Source organism: Python bivittatus, unplaced genomic scaffold (assembly GCF_059951505.1).
Source record: "Python bivittatus isolate LINGU-HERP-01145 unplaced genomic scaffold, Pbiv_v1 ctg000480_np1212, whole genome shotgun sequence".
NCBI classification, from domain to species: domain Eukaryota; kingdom Metazoa; phylum Chordata; class Lepidosauria; order Squamata; family Pythonidae; genus Python; species Python bivittatus.
In genome coordinates, this window is record NW_028277075.1 from 100,539,995 (window position 1) to 100,561,814 (window position 21,820).

The 21,820-nt window shown below is 38.5% G+C and overlaps 1 protein-coding gene across 1 annotated transcript in view; it reads right to left on the minus strand.

Moving 5' to 3' along the window:
• CCDC148 (coiled-coil domain containing 148) overlaps window positions 1–21,820 on the minus strand; it is a 97,610-nt gene that overhangs the window by 17,033 nt on the left and 58,757 nt on the right. Inside the window, exons 9-10 of the mRNA XM_025170299.2 lie at window positions 7,820–7,960; window positions 80–198 (exon numbers count right to left, since the gene is read on the minus strand). Of these exons, the coding sequence (XP_025026067.1) occupies window positions 80–198; window positions 7,820–7,960 (260 nt within the window). The remainder of the gene's footprint in view (window positions 1–79; window positions 199–7,819; window positions 7,961–21,820) is intronic.

The window sequence follows — 21,820 nt, forward strand, 5'->3', positions numbered from 1 at the left end:
AAACGTTTGAAAGAAAACACATTAAAATGTTCTCTCTGAGTATTTTCGATTTCTGGATTTTTTTTCCTCATAAATTTACCTTTCTTTGTCTTTAATGATCTGTTCAGCCATTAATTTCTTAAATTCTGCCAAACGCAGGAGATCTTTTGCTTCCAGCTCTTGCCACTTGCACCGTTTTTCAGCCCAGTATTTTTTCACCTAAGAATATAAAAGTCATTGAAAAGCTGGGAGGGAAGAGGGGAAGGAGAATCCTAATACTGGTTAATCACTATTTTGGTATTTATAATAGCAGTTTCATTTGTTCATAGCACACTGACACCAATTAGCCTGTCCATTCCACAATCTCAAATACAAATAAGAGAAACTGGTTTGGAGAACTGCTACTCTGCATTTACTACAGTACCATGTTTTCTCTTCTCTTCCTCTTTCAGGCACAGGTTTATAGTGTTATCGTTGCACATATCAAAATACTCTCTCAAAATTCAGAAACCTGACTATATAGATCCAGGGGGGAAAAATCCAGTATTTAAAAGCTCCTAACAGTACATTCCAAAGGTAATCCCACAAAGGAAATGCTAGATGTGAGTAAGTGAATGAAACTGCAACAAAACCAGGATGATGGTCAATTGGATGGGTTTTTTTTTTTGTCTCCTTTTAAAAATATGCAGGCAGCAGAATGACCAGGTGCAAAAGTCACAGCAGGCAGGCAAAGCAAGACAGGCAACATTTGGATTAGCAGCAATGAAAGCAAACAGAACTCAAGAGTCTGTACTAAAATATGAGAACATACATGGAAAACGTTCCAACATATTTCATAGCTAGTAGTTTGGCTCCAGTGTTTATAGAACGAATCCAACAAGTGTGGATGTGTTTGCTCTGAGCAAAGGCTAATTAATTGCACAAGCATTTCCTCTACTGCAGAAGAAAACAGCTCACAATAGAGATAAACCAAAGGTTAATTAAATGGAAATAAACAGTTCTTCTGTTGAATAAACCCAAAGGGGTGGGGCATCCAATTTCCTTCTCTTACTAAACTCTTCAACTCTTTGAATTTCTTTGAAGTGATCAAACAATGCTTTCGACTGGCTCTGTGGGCTGTCATAGTCTGAATGAAATAGAAATGATAGAAACGAACATAAGAGATAGCTTCCAAACATCTAAGTACTCACTACAGCCACGTAGTCAGTGACTCTGGTAAGGTAGCCAGCAGCAAAAAATGACTGAATGGACCCATGTTTCATTTGCAAATCTACACTTGAGGCAGGGCTTTGAAAATCAACCCTGATGCCATTCGGGCTGGTACAAAGTGGCCTACATTCAAGGACATCCTCAAAGGCCCAGCCAATGATTTCACAAGGACCTGGAAATAGGCTGCTATAAGCCTTTGAGAGGTGGGAACAGAAATGTCATTCCTACACACACACACACACACTGCATCCTCTCTTCATCTAGTCTTTTTCTTCAGAGTTGTTTGTTTGCTTGTTTGTTTAGTCTACTGAAATCAATGATCCAGTCAACTGGAGTACGTGCATCAATTTAAAATGTTGAACTAACTTTTAGGAATATATTTATGCAATGAAATCTACTGATCCATCTGACTGTATCAAATCCTGAGCTTATCAAATCCAGCCTTTCTATGTGTGATCCAAGGAACCACTGCCTCCTTCAGACTTTGCCTATGAGACCAGTGAGCACTGGTGCATTACAGCAGATAAGCAGGCAGTTGAGCTGCTGGAGCTGAAGTCCCGAACGAGACACATGTAGTGGGACTAGCATGAATTTGAGGCCCTGTTGCACATGGGGAGTGTTTCTGGATTATGAAACTAGGAGTTTTTGAAGAATATGCTTCCCATCTGTGGCTCTAATGGCCCTTTCAAAGCACCCCCCACCGAAAGGGTGAGGGAAAGTTCAAAGTTATCTATCTCATTAGAGGACAGGGAAAGGGCAATACTGTATTGGGTCCTCTGGTTGCCTTGAAGAAAGCTAAGAGCTCCAGCCTAGAACCACTTCTTGGAATAACAGTGCAGATAAGCAGTGCAAACATGTGCACACAAAGCTAAAGCATTAGTAAGAGTGAGCAGCAATCTTGGGAGGGAAGTTTGGAGGGATATTTAAGGAGCAAAATAGATGCATTTTATGTGCACTATTCATATGAAAGCACCAACACATCTGAGAGCCTAATTTACATATGCTAGTCATCCTTTGAATGTCTGGCCACAAATAATAACTATACATGAGAGCTCAACACATTCTTCAGGCATGCTGACACCATCACACAATTTCATGCAGTGTTGCGAGCATATGAAAACATACTCTCTTCCTCTCTCTAGCCCAAGTCTTCCAAGATGTCATGTGAGAACACAGCAGTCTTCCAAGATTTGTCCACCTCATGAGATTTTATCAGCATTTTATTTATAGGTTATTTATTCATTTTGGAGGTTAAAGAGGGTCATGAGGGGATATGTATGCCATGAGGGTCTTGCAGGGCTGGCCCCTGCTATGTAGATCACCATGGAGAGGAGATTTGAGCTCTTTCACTGTATGTTCTATTGCACCTCCTCATCCTCTTACCCAGTAGGTCTTGTGAGGGCAGATGGAACCTTTTCTAAATAGCTGCACTCTTACCTATCATCAGTTACCCAAGAACAAAACAGGGGACTGGATATAATTCCACTCTACTTTATCTCTGGCAAAATTCTGATTTTTTTTTTTTTAGAGAGGCCCTGCTGCTCCAAATGCAGAAGAAACCTGCATTTGTCCCATCTAGCTCCTCATCCAGTGAGGGATACCAGTATAGTGGTATTGAAAGCTGCTTCAATATGTATAGTGCCTCACATTGTATCTTGGAGATCTTCAGATAATTTTCATAAGGAACTGATGTTAATTTCTCCCTACAGCAAGGAAGAATCTGCAAGAAATTATTCCCATGTTGATATTTCTCCCCCAAAAGGTAGTACCAGAACAGACTGGAATTGTCAGTTATACATTCAGTGTAGAAGCTGTTCTGTTACTCATTCAATCTGACCTTTCTTCATAATCCCATATAAAATATTGCATACGAGTAACCAATGATGGCAATGATACTTTCTACATTATATGGTAATTAGTACAGCAATTATCTTTGCAGTTACCAGAAAGAGATTGAAGGGATTGTGAACTGCAAAACTGTGCTATTTGTTTCCAGGAAAACAAAAGCTGTCATTATACCTACAGCTCATTAGCTGTCTGTCTGTTGGTCTATCTACCACAGGATATAACATTCCTAAGAGGAACAAAACAGTGATTACTTCCAAAGCGCATGATTTCTAATATTTATCTTGGACAGGGAGTGAAAGATACATCATTCAGTTAAAATTAAGGTGCCAAATATGCTCCAATTTTTTATAACGAACAAAATTAAAAGCTTCATTAAAAAACACCATACACATGCACACACAGTTCATATTAATGTATTCTGTATCCAGGAGAGTTAAGGATATAAATAATTTCTTGTTTTATCCTGTTATTTTATAAAATCTGAGCTCTTCTATCTTGTCCATTTTACTGAAGGTCCAACAGATGGAGGACTTAATTATCTCTTCTTGAGAGTTTCAAAGTCAAACTTACACTAGATGGCAGTCTTCACTCTAAATGGGTACAGGTAGTCCCCAGTTTAAGAACAAGTTCCATTCCCAAGGTCTGTCCTTAAGTTGAATTTGTATGTGTATCTACAAATCTGCTGGGCTGTTTCAATAAAAGGAAGAGATGCAAAGCTGCAAACATTGATCTCTAGAAACCTCTGGTGCATATGAACCTTCAACTATGTTTAGGATCTCTGCACAATATTTTCAGATAGAATACTTGCATTACATGTTGAGGTCCACTTAAAACCGCTCATAAAAGTTGTCTTCTACGGGTTAATTTCACCAGTCAGTGAAACTAGGAGCTTCAAAAAGAATCTCAAGCAACTTACATAAATGACATGAGTGGAAACATCTATTTGAGTTTTTGAAGAGCTTATAGTTCAGTTGTTCTCAAAAATTAATTCATTTAAAATGAAATTATAAAATATATCAAGATAAATCCATCAACCATATTTAGACAAAAGCATTTCCACAAATACTGGTATTTTAGCAGACAGGGTTATCCAATTCTTAAATATTAATCTTAAGTACAATACTTAAGGCTGATGTTTACGAACAGAGAGTTATCCAATACTTAAGTATTAAACCTAAGTCTAGGAATATTTCAACTATGTATATATGTGGTACCTCCAGTTATAACCACTATTCTACTAAATATCATTGGACATATTTTACGTCTAATATAAAATCTATCCTCTTCATTAATTGCCTTGTTATACATAATACTGTCTAAGAGATAAATCATTCTCACTCATAAAATGTTCAAGGGTCAACAGACTTTTGGAATTATCACAATATAAATCCTATACTTGCTCTAACTTTAAGCTGTAGCCCAGTAGTGGCTCTATATAGCAAAGACACTTATGGATATAATTGGTTTTATTCATTTTAATGAGGTCTACCTGGTTCCCAAAATGTTACATTTGGTATATAATCTGAATCTTTTTTATGGTAATTTGGTATGATTTGCTGAATGAGGGTGATTCAGTAAAAGTAACAATAACAATAACAATGAATTTGGTCCCCTGCTAGGATTCCAGATATTTTTAAAAGGAGAAGGACATTTCCAGTCTGGAATTTCTGAGTAGAGTTACTCTATGAAGGCAGATAGCTCCTACTGTGCATTGTCTACACCAGTGTTTCCCAACCTTGACAACTTTAAGATGTGTGGACTTCAACTCCCAGAATTCCCCAGCCAGCTGGGGAGTTGAAGTCCACACATCTTAAAGTTGCCAAGGTTGAGAAACCCTGGTCTACATCTATACACCCTCTGTGTTAGTGTCTATGGAGGCTGCTTTCATGTTCCATGCTAGTACCATGTCAAGCAGCCCTAGAACTCTCTTCCATAAAAAAGAATAATGTTCTATATATGTGGGGAGACAGATTGTATGAATAGGTATCAAACAATCCTATAAATGTCTTCCTTTACTTCTAGGTTTACTCTTTTCCTTTCATTAAGGGGAGAAGATGAATGATCCTTATGGAGATAATACTATTTGGAAAATTACAGAGGCCTCAGTTCCACTTAAAGAGAAACAGCAATGATAATTCCTGCCAGCAGTGAGTACAAATCCTCCAAATAGTCAGTGGCAACTCAGTCTTAGGGCATATGAACTTTTCATTGTGGCAGATCTAGACATAGGTGTTAAAATTCAGAATAATCAAATTCAGTCAGGCCAGTTGGACGATAGGCTGGTGAAACAGTTTATTTTGTATGACAAGTGCTTTCATAGTGTCAAAATCTATACTTATCCAGGTAGAATGTGAAGCCTATAAAACAACTGGAAAATTTATGTTTCATGCTACAGCATTCTAATGCTACAGCATAATAATATATATTCATGTGGTATGCATAACCTTAATTGTGGCACTCTGTACTAAGCAACAGTACAGACATAAGCATAAAGTCCCTCTACAAAATATTTGCTAAGCCTGTCAGGCTTCTAAAATTATTCAGAAGAGGTGCTTTGGAATGACTTGGTGTGTGAGTACAGCACCTCTTTTAAGCAGCTGTGTCTTTTTACAGGCTTCTGTATAAGCCTGCAAAAATATGAGCTTGCTCTAAGAAGTCAATAATTCAAGCAGCTGTGCCTTTAATACAACTCATGAAACCAACTACATTATTTTCCAGGCTTGTGCAGAAGTCTGAAAAGAAGACATGACTGTTTTAAAGAGATGCAATACACACATTGCAAGGTACCTTTTCTGAATCATTTTCAAAGCATGGAGAACCCTAATATTTACAACTGCTTCCCAAATTACAAAAGTACTAAAAACAATGCAAGCAATCTGGAAGATCTTAAGCAAATGGGTTCTCTTTGCCTGCTATAAAACAAGCAATAAGGAGTGTTGGCTGTTATAAAAAATAAAGTTATCTTGGAATATTTGGAATTGTAGATCACAGTTAACAATATTTTTCTAGCGTAGGGACCAGCAAACATAAAAAATAACTGACATCTTATGAGATTGCCAAAATCTTGGAGATATGTCAAGATCATTGCCAAGATCTCAGAAGAATTTGGCATTCTTGTGAGGTGGCAGCTTTTAATTAATTATCTTTAAAAATATATAATTTATGGGAGGTTCTGTGGACAATAGTTGAGGCTTTACAGGTGCTGCATTGCCAACTCCTGATGGTCAGGATTCCCAAAGTGTATTCTGGACATGCTTAAATCTAGTTCATTTCATAGCCACATCAACAAAATAAGAATGAAAAACTTACTGATCTGAAGAAGCTGGAGATGCAGTAAGAAAACTCCATGTACAGAGCATAACCTACTATACCATCATTTCTTTAAAAACAACCTCATTTGCCATCAGAAAAATATCTCTTACATATATATTTAGAGAATCTAAACTGCCCATGAGGCAATATAAAGAGCTGTGGTCTCAGGGAATAAACAAACCAGCCAAAACAGAAAAGCTCCAATGTGCATTAAAAAATGCTTCCACATGTACTGGGATACAAGCCAGGGAAGCAAAAATTATTCTTCCAATCCTGATTATAAGCAGTACCTCTATAAAACTAGTTTTAGAAATGATAATAAAATCGTAGTCAGGAGATTTCCTTATTACCGGTCTTTTTTCCTCTTCTGAAAAATCTGGTTTTAATGCTTAACAAGAGCAAATGCTGGGTTTTTCAGATGGGGTGCCATTTTTTTTCTAAATAGACTTATGATTGCTTTTTCTTTTACCACTGAATTCATTTGTGAAAGAAGAAATTCTTTGCATCCACTAATCATATTTATTTCAGGGAACCTTGAAAAAGTGATAAAGGCACTCCTTCTGAAAAAAGGGATTATTTACAGCCAACCTTCACCCTCTCAAACAAAACAAAAAAGAATAAGTCACATAAAATAAAACTCTACATTTTACCTGATTTTATTTTTATAACCTATCGTGCGAGAAAACACTGAACTGTACTATGAGAGCTTGGGAACCCCATTCTCAAAGGGTGCTTTTAAACGAGGCGACTGACCCTTAAAATGTAGAAGATGCTGTTTAGTAAAAATAATTTCACTTAACGGCTCCTATTGTGGTAATGGCATTCAGAGGAGCCGTAATATATGCTGTCATTTTGACGATCCTCCTTTTCATTTCTCTCCAATGCTGATTGCTTGCCTTTTGAATTCTGTTTCTCAAATGACCAGAAAAACGAAGGGTCATTCAAACAGACTCCCCAAGACCCACTTTGGGCATTTGCCCCTACCCCAGCTACTGGGCATAGGGCCTCCTTGAAGCTGTCTCTGTGATGCTCCATTTGCTCTGTGCAAGCGTTACCCTGGGAAGCTTATTTGGTGCATTGCAGCACACCTTGCTGCTGCATCGCAAACCACTCTGGTCTTCGCCACCGTTGCTCTCGACAGCAAAAATCTGCCTCTCGCTGGCTTTTCTGTGCTCTCTCTGTGAGAGTACAGCAGGCATATGCCTGGAAGCGTGCTCTTCATAATAAGGGATTTTTTTTCAAGGAAAAAAAAAGTGTGCTGGGGAGACTTAACAGGGCTGTGAAAAAGTCAGTTTTCAAGCTACAAAATATACTGGCCTGGCTGATATCCACTAAGCACTCATTAATCTCTGTAATAATCCTTAAGACTGCTTACAAGGGTATAAAGTATCCAGATCAATTAACGTTTTAAATATATTAAACCGTTTAAAGTGTGCACGTGCGCGCACACAAACACGCAGGGATTGCATACTTTTTCTTTATCCTCAGCTCTTTGAAGCAGTTCTTTCTCTTTCCGGAACTTCTCCTTTTCATCTTCTTCTTCTTTTCTTCGGGCAGCAATGGCAGCTTCCAGTCGGGCAGACTCCTCTTGCTGTGCACGCCATAGCAGCACCTGAACAAAAATTGAGACAATTGTCCTGTTCAGTCAGCAATTCTACATTTCACCTAAAAAAAAACCCAACCCTTTTAGTAACAGCAACTGGCATCTATGGGCCAGCAGTTGGAAATGATGGGTTGTTTATATTTTGATTTCCATCACACCCTTCTAAGAAAGTAGGGTTGGATCCATTTTTTTCCAGCTCTAGGATAAGAGCACATAGGCTGTTTTCCCAGCAAGGCTGCAAACATTTTTAAGCTTAGAGGCAGAGGCGCAGCAGCTGGACCTGGATGTACTAAAGAAGAACTAAGGATCACTGCTTAGTGTAACATGAGATTAAAAAGGAGTGGCTGTTTCCCCACGCTTTAGAAGTTTGCCCCAACCTACCAGTGTGAATATAACCCAATTCACTTTGGGCAAATATGTTTCCAGATACTTGAGGTTTCCCTACCACTCCAGACAGGCACCATGGCAAGAAAAAAAGAAATACTTGTTTTAAGATAGGGATCATTAACAAGTCCTGCCTTTTTTTATATACATTACAGAAACATATAAAAAGTGGTGGGGTTTAGACTGTACAGTTGCAGCTACCATCTTAACTTTTTTGACCTCCCACTCCTGTAGACATCCCCAACTCTTGCTATGCTGCCTCCTCATGGCAGTGTGCGTGCATGTGTGTGTGTGTGTGTTTCAGACGGATGAGCGAAGAATGTAAAGAGCATAATTATCCTAGCAGGGTCACCCTAGGCGTGAAGATCATCCCAGCTGCCTAGCTAAAGCAAGCAGGCATCTCTTTAGGACAGCAACAATATAGGAGGACGCTGGAGGCAGATGATCACTTTAGCAATAATGGCAAAGGCATCATTTCATCATTTCACACTATGTGGGAAAAGGAAATGGTAAACCACTCCTGTATTTTACCAAGAAAACCATGCAGATATACAATATAAAGTGATTGACAATATAGTGCCAGATGATGGCCCCTTGGTCAGATAGTATTCAATATTCTACAGAGGAAGAACTGAGGATTTTTCAGAGTACTAATGGTGTTTATGATGTGTCTAGATTAAAGCCTTTGAGATGTCTAATTCCAGATGTTGCCATGCAGGAAAAGAAAATCCAAAGCTGTAAAGACAGAATATGGAAATTTGAAATGTAAGAAACATGGATATGGGAAAGCTCAAAACAGTGAAAGATAAAATGAATCAACTACACGCTAACATCTTAGGCATCAGTGAATTGAAATGGCCTGGAATTGGATACTTTCTTTCAGAAGATCATACTGCTTACTACTCAGGACATCACAAAGAACAGTGTTGCTTTCATAGCCAGGAAGATATAGTAAGAGCAGTACTTGGACTGAATCATATCAATTAGACTTTGCACACAACCCTTTAATAAGATTATTCAAGTTTATGCTCCAACCACTGATGCAGAAGAGAAAGTTGATGAGTTTTATGGTCACGTTCAATCTGAAATCGACAGAACATGCAAGCAAGATGTGCTGTTTGCTGCTGGAGACTGGGATGCTAAAGTTGGAAATATTAAGGAGCAAAACCTACTTGGAGTATATGGCCTAGGAAACTGAAATAAAGCAGGACAACAACTTCTCAGTTTCTACTAATCCAATGATTTCTTCATCACTAACAGTCTTCCAACAACCAAAACAGCATGAATATACATGGACATCACTAGATTGAGTAAACAAAAATCAAATTCACTATATCGTTGGTACAAGGACATGGAAGAGCTCTGTGGAAGAGTGAACTCACCACCCAGAGTGAGTAGGCATTTCTTTTCCCTCCTGGGACCCAGAATCTTGGTGCTGCCTGGGGAGGAGGATTAAAACAGCCCCACCCTCTCCTTAACTGGAGAGTTTGTCTCATAAAAAGGAACCAAAAGCAAGCATGTGGTGGGTATGTCAAGAAGGGAGTCAAGCCAGGAAGACAGCAGAGATGTGGGAAAGAGAAACCTCCAACCCAAAGACAAGCACCTCAGTAGCAGTCTTCAAACAAGAGAAAACAGTAATTCTTGGAGCTGCAAGACCGGCTGAGAGGCAGAGCTCAGAGATGGGGGAGGAAAATAGCCTGACTAGAGTCTTCAAACCCAAGTAAGCCTGCAAACCATAACAAGCCCACTGTGTGTGGCAGCCCAGGTGTAGAGCTTTACAAAACAGCTCCAGAAACAGAGGAGTGTGAGTGCTGGGACTTCCAGGGGAGGCATGGCGAACTGAAGATGTCTCTGTGAAAGTGGAGCTGATGACTGTAGAAAGACCAAAGAACTGGTGAGTTGACTGGTTTTTCAGAACCTCTCCAGATAAGGAAAGGATGGGAGATCACCCACATATGCTCTGGATGGCTGCTCTTCACAAGGAGACTGCAGGACAGTGGTTTTCCATGGGTTTGCTGGGAGACAAAGGGATAAGCCATATTGCTTGCAACCGTGGTGGAGCCTTCTAAAGGACACTAAGTTCACAAGCCTCATTTTCTAATCACTTTCAGAAATTGCCTATTAACCATCTTAAAGCTATTAGAGACCTTTGGAATGACAAGTTTGAAAAGTTGCCAGGTGAGTTTAGTTTCAACTCTGAACAAAAGAAAAATTAATTACGAGCTTATGAACTAAATAAACAGCAAAAAGCTAAATAAGATTTTGATCTAAGAAAGTTACAAACAGATCTTCTAATCTCCAGTATTAGAAGATTAAGTTAAATCTGGTCATTGCCAAGTCAGAAGACTACAGGAACTGATGGAATATCTAAAAAATATAGCAAGCAACAGAAGAAGAATTTACAAAGGTTCTAACTAAACTATGCAACCAAATGTAGAGAACAACACACTGATGAACAGATTGGAATAGATCAGTCTACACGCCAATACCAAACAAAGGAGACTTAATAGAGTGTGTAACTATTGTACAATATCCTTAATTTCATGTGCTAGTAAAATAATACTTAGTACTATTACAAAATAATACTAATCTAATCTACATCCAATGTAGATTAAACTCTACACGGAAAGAGAGATGCCAAATGTTCAAACTGGCTTTAGAAAAGGCCAGGGAACACTAGACATTATTGCTGATACACCCTGGATAATTAAGAAAGCCAGAGAATACCAAAAATAAGTAAATATGTGCTCCGCTGATTGCAGAAAGTAATACACTGTGTCAACCATATGAAGCTGTGGAATGTCCTTGGAAAAATGGAATCCCCGAACATCTCATTGTATTCATACAAAACCTACACACAGATCAAGAAGCCACAATTCAGCTGGAACATGGTGAAACAGACTGGCTGCAGGTCACCAAAAAATGAGACAAGAGTATATACTCTCTGCTTATTTACATGCTGAATATATCTTGAGGGAAGCAGAATTAGAAAAAGATGGGCATGGCTTTAAAACTGGAGGAAGAATATGCTGATGACACTACTCTGATAGCTGAAAATGCAAAAGTTCTGGAAGTTCTTGTAAAAGAAGTCAAGGGGTGAAAAATGGGACTAAGACCAAACTAATGACAACAGGTACCGCAAGCAGTCTTAGAATTGACGAGGAAGATACTGAAGTAGTGAATAGCTTCTGCCTTGTAGGATTGACTATCACCAAAGGGACCAGCAGTCAAGAAATACGTCACACACCAGCACTTGGTAGAATACCAATGGTGGCCTTGGAAAAGATATTCAGGTGCCCGGCTGTGTCTATACTTACAAAGATCAGATTCATGCAGGCAATAGTTTTTTCCTATGACACTCTATGGAAGCGGAAGTTGGACTTTGAAGAATCAGTATAGAAAGAGTATTGATGCTTTTCAACTTTGGTGTTGGAGACGACTCCTGAGAATACCATGGATAGTCAAAACAAACAAATGGCTTACAGAACAAATAGTTCAGAGTTCTCACTCAAAGGAAAAATTACCAGGCTCAAATGATCATATTTTGGACATACTATGTGAAGACCTAGCTCTCTTGAGAAGTCTATAACACTGGGACAGGTAGAAGGAAAGAGAAAAAGGGAATGACTGGCAGCAAGATGGATGGACTCAGTTATATCAGCAATGGGTGCCCCATTGGAAGATCTGAAAGACCAAGTCAGGGACAGACTGTCCTGGAGAAGATCTATCTATGTGGTCACTAAGAGAATGGATGGCACATAATCAGTCAATCAGTACTGAGATATCTGGTTTAATTGTGTGGGATCACCTGATGGCATGGGCAGGATTCTTATAGCTGCTTTGCTTTCCATACATCCTTGTCCATCTTGGCTTATTCAAGCTAGCCAAACAGTGATGGGTCTATTCACAGAGTGGCAAATACATCCTTGTGTGATGTCAGCCCCACTGGATGGAGCAGACCAAGAAATCACCTCCACAGGAAGGCTAAAACTATTTTATTGAGGTTGGCTGTAATAACAGAATCTTGTAAGTCTGATTGTATTCTACCTCCTCCTTCTTATTCTTCAGTGAATTAGGGAGGCCCCTGCCTGAGCAGCTTCTGAATGTTATCTCATTGTTCCGGACTTTAAAAATGTTTCTGTCCCTTTTGCCTGTGTAATGATTCCTGCATATTTCTGCCTTTCTGCATCTTCCTTACTTTCTTCATGTGATGAAGCATGCTGCCAGACTTAAAAGAGGCAGTAGTCTGCTCACTTCTGAAGAAACCCTCCCTGGGCCCAGTGTATTATGTTAACCAGTGCCCACTCACAAATAATTTGGGTCTTTTTTGGTCAAAGCGCTTAAGGAAGTGATATTTGTGCAGCTCCAGACTTTCTGGAGACAATATTACTTAATTCTTTTAAATCTGGGTTCAGGTCTTGTTTGGGGACAAAATCAGTGAGGGATGTTTTGTTAGAAGACCTCACTTCCGGTGAGGATTCATGGCGAGCTAGACATCCCTTTTTGAACAGAATGGCATCTACGGTGAAGATTGCGGCTGGATCCAGGATCCGGACTGGCGAAGTCTCTTTGGAGCAAGGATAGAGCATGAAATAACCCATATTTGTACAGCCGCTTCTTCTGAGTAGATTGCAGGAACAGACGTTTTTGAGATTGGCTTCTGAGTTGAGCAGCTGGGACTCAGGGATTCCATCTTAGCTCACAGTTGTAACACAGCCTTTTTTATGGACAAAAACCTTTGCTGAGCTTCATCTCTTAATCACCTTTGGAATTATTTTTTACTGTTTCTGAAATATTAAGAACCTTCAGAACAGCAAGTCTTTATTGCATTCACTGGGTGAGTTTCCTTCTCCTTCGTGAAAGAAGTTTAAGGATTTAGAAAAATACTATTTTTGGAGTGGGGGGAATAATCAGCAAAAGGAGGTTCAGAGTGATGATTTTGGAAAGTTAAAAACAGACTAAGGATCCAAATGGTTTTGAAATGAGAATTTGTCATTAAATATAATAATCCTTCCCATGAAATACCTTGTTTTGGTTTGCTGGAAAGATAACACAATTAGAAGGGACTTTAAATGTTGGACACTAGAGGGGACCAGAGGAAACTAAAGATTACTTAAAGGAGAAGAACACTCAGATTGGACACATTAATACAAAATGGAACAAAATATTTTAACAGCAGATGCTTTTATGGAGATTTGGGACTCATGGACTGAGAAATTAATTTTAAGAATATCTAACATCATAGATGGATGGTGGGCAAACACTGTTACAGAAGAAGAACAAATTACACTGGATAAAATTGAAATTGATTTGAATGTAGATTTAAATATGACAAGCTATAAGAATAATATGGAAAAAGATGACACACTGGATATACAAATGAAACTGATTGATGCCTTGATATTTGAAAAGGACATACAAATATTAATTCAGAAGAATGATTTGGATTTTCTTTTCTTTTCTTTACTGGATTTACAGAAGAGATTTGTTAAAGCTTTGAAGGATTTGCTGAGAGGAGACAAAGAGAAGATAAAAAGAAATCAAGCTCAAGGACATTATTTTAAGAGATTAAAACTTAAGATTGTTAAAAGTGTGGGGAAGGAATACAGAGTAGGCTTATTTGATCAAGTTTAAAATAGTTATGTAAATTATTTCTGATAGCCCTTAATGGACTTTTGCTGACTAGGAATGAATTATGAGGCTTTAAGATTTTGTTAATAGTTAAGAGATGAGTTATGGGAAGAAGAGTGCATTTGCTGTATCTTAAGAGATGGTGATAATTTACTAAAATTGTTTGTACTTGTTGTGATGAAGAGGAAAGTTACTTCTTTATCCTTTTTTCCCCTATTTTTCTTTTTATTTCCTTTTTTCTTTTTTCCTGTACTTTGTTTTTCTTTTTATATTTTTTGTAGTTTGTATTAGCTTTTGCTTTTCTAACTGTAATCTTAATAAAATTATTTGGAAAAAAAAAAAAGACCTCTTGTGGAAGACAGAAATAGAGTGTTTCTCCTGATCCTACTTGACATCACAGCAACTTTTAGTACTGTCAATCATGGTATTCTTGTGAACCTTCACCAGGGTTTAAATTATATGTGTTACTTTCTACTCCTATTTGTAGGGGCAATTCCAGAGAGTAGTACAGAGTGACTGCATTCTGGTAATTACAGCATGTTATGGAATACTATAAGGCACATTTCCCCCCCAAAGCTATTAATATATCTGTTTGAAGCCGCTGAGGTTGGTCATCAGGAATTTTGGGGCCAGATTTTGGGGCTAATCCTTCATACAGTTGAATCAGGAGAGCCTCTGTACACTTTCAACTAGTGTCTGGTTGCAACCGATGAAAGACAATAAAACAAAATCCTGACAAAATGGAGATTTCCAGGTATGGATATTGGGAAGATATCTATTCTATATGGAGTTCTTCAGAAAGAACCGTCTTGTAGTTTGGGGGTGTTTTTGGAGTCATCATTGTCACTGGAGGCTAAAGGGATCTCTCTGATGAGAAATAGCTATTGCTAACTTCGGCTGGTACACTTTTCCTGCACTAGTAAACACCAAGTTTAGATTATTGTAATGCACTCTGTGCAGAGCCACTGTTGTGGTTGGTTCGGAAAAAGAAATTGCTGAGAAGGACACCTGGCTATGCACATTATACCTCTGCAGAGGCAAATGTGTTCCAATTAACTGGCCAAGTTCAACAATTTGCTTTTTATATCTATACATTCCTAAACAATAAGGGACCAAGACACATACTTTCATTACAGACCTGGCTAATTGCTTCAACCATGTCAGGATTTGGGCTGCACATTCTGAGAATGCAGTTTAATCTTGCCATTATAACTAAGTAGGTTTTCTCTGTGGTGTATGCAATCAGCCTTCCTGAAATGTGTGAAGATAAAAGACTGTATCTTTTTGGCATTTATTAAACATATCTTTCTTCACCTAGTCCATACCTGAATGAATGATAGAAGAATGGCTTCTGTTTTATTTTTGCTTTCGTCTTCTCCCCACCTACTTTAAGTGCTTTATATTGTTTTCAATTATTGTTTTTATTACAGTATTTTTTTTACTTGCATTATACAATTGAGATGTGATATACTGTAGATCTCTTATTACAAATGATGTAGAAAATATATTAAATAAATAATAATTAAAAGTGGCTAATTTCTGGATTGAGAGTCAGTTTGGTGTAGTGCTTAAGGTACCAGGAGCCATGAGTTGTAGTCTCACCTTAGATACAAAGCCAGCTGGGTGACTTTGGGCCAGTCACTCTCTCTCAGCCCTAGGAAGCAGGCAAGGGCAAACCACTTCTGAAAAACCTTGTCAAGAAAACTGCTGAGACTAGTTCAGGCAGTTGCTAGGAGTCAAGACTGACTCAAAGGCACATACATACATACATACATAAGGTTTAAGAGATGAAATGTCTTAAATTGATACATGAAGCCAATATAATCTTCCCTGGATGTAAATGTAAGGCCATTTTGAATTCAGAGCTTAAATCAAAATGACTTGATCTATCTCTATCCTATAGCCTTCACATATGGTTGCTGTTCATATAAAATGACATAATAACAAATGCCATACAAGATGTTCAGATCTACTTCCTGTCATTAGATAGCTCACCTTTCCTACTTCTAGCAAGTCCATCAGAAGAAATAATGTACTATATGCTACTTAAGACATTAGATTGTGCCCTCTGAGAAGAAAGGTGGGATAGAAATCAATCAATCAATCAATCAATCAATCAAATCAATATATAATAACAATACCCATAACCATCACCACTCATGGAGGTAACATTATATCTGATGAAAAACAGGAAAAATTCAAACCCTGCCAATTTAAGGCATTTGAAAGTTGTAAATGTAGAAGACGAGGGCATGAACACCATGGCTCCATCACTCCACCCATAACTTTTCTGCCACTTTTGTACTCTACCTAGAAGACCTGACTCTGTTCAACTGTACCTGATTAATAGAGTTTCTCTTAATTAGCTTCTCTTAATTAGAGTTCACAATCATCTGGAACTTTGTGTCCATATTCAGTCCAATGCAGCTATATTTCCAATTCAGGGCTTTCTAGGAAAGTCAGAGACCACAACCTACACACTTAGAAATTTTGAACACCCACATAGGGCTACTGTGTCTGGCATTTGTTTCCCCCTGTGCTAAACAAATCCCAAGACTAAAAATCTGAGTCTCTCCAGAAAACATAACCTGCCTACTTAATCGATAAAACTGTATTTAATTACAACATGCAGTCATTTAATCTTCTGAGTGAGTAGACTGCATACGTTAGCCAATACTGCAGGGTTTAAGAAGAGATATCATTTGAAAACCTGAACAGGCTCAGAGACACTCACTCTGTGTCATTTGTTATGTTTATTTACAATTTATGGCTCTGAATAAAACATGTGAAAAATGAGCTGAAGGTCATCAGTGTGAGTTTTCACATCAAAATGCCTCTCCATTAACTTGGAAGAGTCCGAGGCAAGTTGCCAGAAACCTTCCACTGGGATCCAGCCAAGCTGCAACTTGACTGGACATTCCTTTCAGGTTTAGAACCAAAGAGATGCATCGTGAAGAGCTTCCAGTGTTTTTTCAAGGTTTACACTAAGCCCTTAAAAATGTGGACCTGGAGCCTGGAGCCTCCAATAACCTGAATGGAGAAGCTGGAACATATAAGTCTTATGCATAGAAACAGCACACGTTAGGGTTGAAATTGCCACACAAGATCATATCCAAGTTTTGGCATTGCTGCTGCTATTACCTTTTGATATAGTAGAGCAGGGTTAAAGTTAAGTAAAAAAAACAATTTGATATAGTAGGGTACTTCTCTAACTTTAGTTATTCTTTATCATTTTTGTTCATAAAACTTAGAAGGAATATTCCTTTCACTTCATTACTTACTGCAAGCTAGTAGTTTTCCAGCAAAATATATGACTGGCTATATAGCTTCCCAGTCAGAAACAAAACCCAGAGGAGAAAAATGGAGAAACACTATAGCAAAGCTTACTTTAATTGTGATGCAAAGTGGTAATAGAAAGTATAACCTAGATCACCAAATTGCTACTAGGAATCGATAATCTTTAAACTTCTAACTATCCCCCCCCTCCTTTCTTTCATTCACAAATGCACAGTTAATGACTTCTGCAATGTGCATTTATAGTCAAGCCCAATGATCAAACAAACATATTATCCAAAGTTCAATGTCAACGTTTTTAAAAGAAATCGAAAACAAATGCTAGGGGACTGTACTCCCCAAAATGGATTGAATTAATGTATGTTTAAAATTAATTATCCCTAGATTTAATGACTTTCAAAACAATTTGTATGATCATTATCACATTAAGAATTACTCCCGGGCAATAAAGGGGTTGCACCCAATGCTTTGAGAGAATGTGCATGTTGTACATGCCTGAGTCACGCAGCCCGTTGCTGTATAGATGTAACTAGTAGTATGTTCCATAGTATAGTATTCAGTGATTAGTTAGTCAGGAGCAACTGAAGAGGGCTCAACTCCTGGGGACTCCATAGACAAATTCTTATGCACTCGACCTGTCTGTTGTAATAATCCTAGCTCTTTCAAGAGCATTCCAGTAATCTCTTTGATCCTACCTATCCACTTTATCTTTTGTCTTCCCCTTCTTCTACTTCCCTCAACCTTGACAAGCATAATCATTTTTTTTAGTCCATCATTCACTTGTGTCACATGCACATGAGAGTTTCTCAAGGGAGCAGGCAGCCTGTATTTGGTCCAGGGCTGATTGATAGGTTTTCTTGCAGTTCATGTTAGTAACTATCTCCAAATCCACAATTTGAAGGCATCTATCTTCTTCCTCTCAGTTTTTTGTAGTGTCTAGCTTTCACAGATGTATACTATACCAGAAAAATAATTGATGTTTGCTGTCATTAAAATATCTGTGACAAGCCTGCAGTCACCATGGCTTTGGTGGTGGTTGATCATGTGTTTGCACATTCTGTAGGAGAAGCTGGGAGGAGAGTAACCAAAACAAACTCTTGTGTTCTAGTGCTATACTTTGCTTTCCTGATAACACACTGGGAATAGAAGGTAGTTACAGTTTTTCACTGGAGAAGAAAGAACAGATACAGAGTTGGCAAAAAGGGGGAAGTCTTACAAATACCATCAGAGAGGATTCTGAGGGAAAGAACCTGAATAATGGAAAGTCTAGCTGGCAGCTTAAAGTGCTATAAAGGATTTCAGGTAGTCCTCACTTAACAACTGTACATTTAGTGACTGTTCAGTTATGATGGAACTGAAAAATTGACTTACCACCAGTCCTTGCACTTATGACTGTCGCAGTGTCCCCACAGTCATATGATTGCAATTTGTATGTTTGGCAACCATCGCTCATTTACAATGGTCGCAGTGTCCTGTGATCATGTGATCGCCATTTGCAACCTTCCCAGTTGGCTTCCGACAAGCAAAGTCAGTGGGGAAGCCGGCAAGAGGGTGCAAGTTGCAGTCACATGATATCTCACTTAACAACTGCGGGTGATTCACTTAATGACCGCAGCTGGGGCTGCCAGGACTGTCGTCGCTAAGAGGGGTGGTCATGTGATGTTTTGCTTAACAACCACTCTGCTTAGCGACAGAGTTGCCAGTCCCAGTTAGGTTCATTAAGCAAGGACTAACTATATAGTTCCAGTGGCTGAAAATGGACTGTTGGTCTGTTGGCTTCTATCCAGAGTAAGGCTGGCTGGTAAACCTGCAAAGGGCAGTTTACACTGTCAGGTCATTGTTTTTCTGTTCTATAATTGCTTTGTTAACTTACATTTTGAATCCTTTTTGTAAGCTGCCTGAAGTCACTTGTCAATTAGGCAACTCTATAAATTGAATAAGCAAAGAAACAAACAAATAAGGGATGTTGGGTGAGACTGGGAGAAGACTAGCCAAAGTGTTCAAGGGTGCAATCTGAGAAAGGAGTGTGCTGAAAAAGAAAAACACCATCAGGCACTCTTCTAGAAGCCATGGGCAACAAGACAGATTGAAGATCAGAGATCAAAGGTTTCCCTCTCTGGGATCACCAATTAATCGAATTAAACTATCTCCTGAATGATTGCATGTATCTAATCCAAATCTGTGATTCCAGGTTCCCCTGTCTGCCTACCTTTTGCATTCTAACCACCCTTTAATAATGCTGTGTCATTTCTTGATGTTGTGTTTAGCACCTTCTGAAATTTGCTATAGAATTCCTCAATTTTTCCTCTGTTGCCCTGATAACCAGAGCACAGAAATGTATAACATCTAAGATGGTTCTATTACTGCGGTTAATATTTGCTCTCTTGTGCCCTGTGGTTTTTATTTTAATAATGACTGTTTTATATTTTAATAATAATCATTCTTATATATTTATTGTTTTAACTAATTGTCACATGCTGCCCAGAGTAGCTTTTTGCGAGATGGGTGGCCATATAAATTTGATAAATAAATGCATAAATAAAATAATATGGATGTTGCTGCACATCCATTAATTCTAATGCTGTTGTTTATTGGGCTATACCTGAGTAGATAGTTAGTGATGTCCCTTTTCAATATCACCACAATTCTATTTCTTTAAAAGGATTATTGCCCTGAATAATATATCAGGTAATCATTGGAATTAAAATGGTCCAGCCTGATCCACTGATTCTTAAAACACCTAGTTTGGTACTCTTAATTTCTACTCTGACAATTCAATGCTTTTCTTGGTTCACGTTTTCATATTTCATGTTGCAACTTGTAAAGCAAGGATCTTCTCTTTCCACATTGGCATCATCGGTGACCGGTCTGGCTACATCAAAACTAGATTTACTTGCCTATGTTTTACACTCTTCCTCTATAATTAGAGGAGTGCCTTCCTGTCTGGGAGTTTCATGATCTGACACCCAAATTCATCTAAATGTTCCTTCCTTCTGAGTTCTGATTCTAGAATTCCTTTTCCTAGGGAGGCTGGCATCACTCATGCCTGCTTAGCCTTACGTCCCTTCATCAATGTTGGGGATTTTTTTTAGCGTCCCCATGCTCCTTTCAACTTTATCGGCAAGGCTGACGCTACCAGGAGCTCCTTTGTTGTTACTCTTGTGTTGCTACCAGTGCCAATAGGTTCTTTAGGATTCAGAGACAATGGACTCAAGCCAGGGTGAAATACCCAAAAGGATTTTGAAGAGAGTTACAGAGAAAAAGATATACCAGTCTACACCCTTTCAGCTTGCCAGGACTCTCAGACAGCCCCACTGAGCCAGTTGTGCAGCACCCTTCTAGGACTTCAAGTCTACCCTGAGGTTCCAAGTGTCTGGGGCTTTTATCACCTTTTCATATCTTTTTAAGGGACAGGGAGTATAAACAATAACACATGGAGATGGCTTGCTAGCACATCTTATCAGTGACTTGGTTACAGTTTACCCTTTTCCAATGGTATTTTAAAAAGGCATCATCTCTAATAGAGAGACTTGCAGATGTTCTGATAACATATCCTGTCAACAGCTTGGGAACTCAAGGCAATTGACCCTTTCCTAAGAATATTTTTATGAGAAACATTGTTTCTAGTATGCAGCTCCCTCCCAGCCAGCCACCCCCCTTAATAAGTGTTAGAGAACTCATGCTGATCTCGTCATCTGAATTGTAATATATAGGAATACAAATGAAAGGCTCAGAGGTCGACAGATTTACAATATAATGATGCAATCTGCAACGTTTGCTAAGTCACTACCTCTACGTGCACACATGGAGGAATTTACAATCCAAAGCTTGCTAAGTTATATATAAATTGCCTCAGCTGGCTAAGTAACTCTTTCTGCATAGGTACAATACATCTTATATGTACAAGGGGGCCCACCTTACTTATCTACTCGCCAATCTTCTGCAATGCCACCACAAAACTCAGAATCACTGGAATTACTGAGCCCTGCCAACGTGAAAGGTGGCAATCCCAGGAGGAGTCAGTGAGGCAGACTATAAAGTATATGCATAGAGTTGCAAATTGGCTAAGTAACTATGCTTAGATCAAAGCTGCAAATCAGCTTATGGTCACTGCAGATAAAACTATTACTATCATATTCCTTCAATAATGTCTCTGTAGAAGATACTGCCTTACCAGAATTCAGATACATAATACAAGCGCCTGTGCATTTTAATGTATGTTGGATAAATACATACACCATTCTAAGGACACCAGACATCATATGCTTCATGCAAGAACATTAGAAAACTGAATTTAGTAATTCTGAATTTCATAAAAATTAGTTAACTCATATTTTGAAGAAGAAATTAACAGAAAATGCAATTTTTGCTAAAGCACAAAGGCTTCCAATGAAAATGTCAGGACAAGAAAATAAGGGGCTAGAAATAATTTTTCTATTTTTCCACTAAGGAGGATTTTGTAATCACCTATTTAAAGCAGATAATCTGCACTGGAGTGTGGAACAATAATAATGAAGGAACCATGATCAAACACAATTGTTATGGGGAAAACGCTGAAGC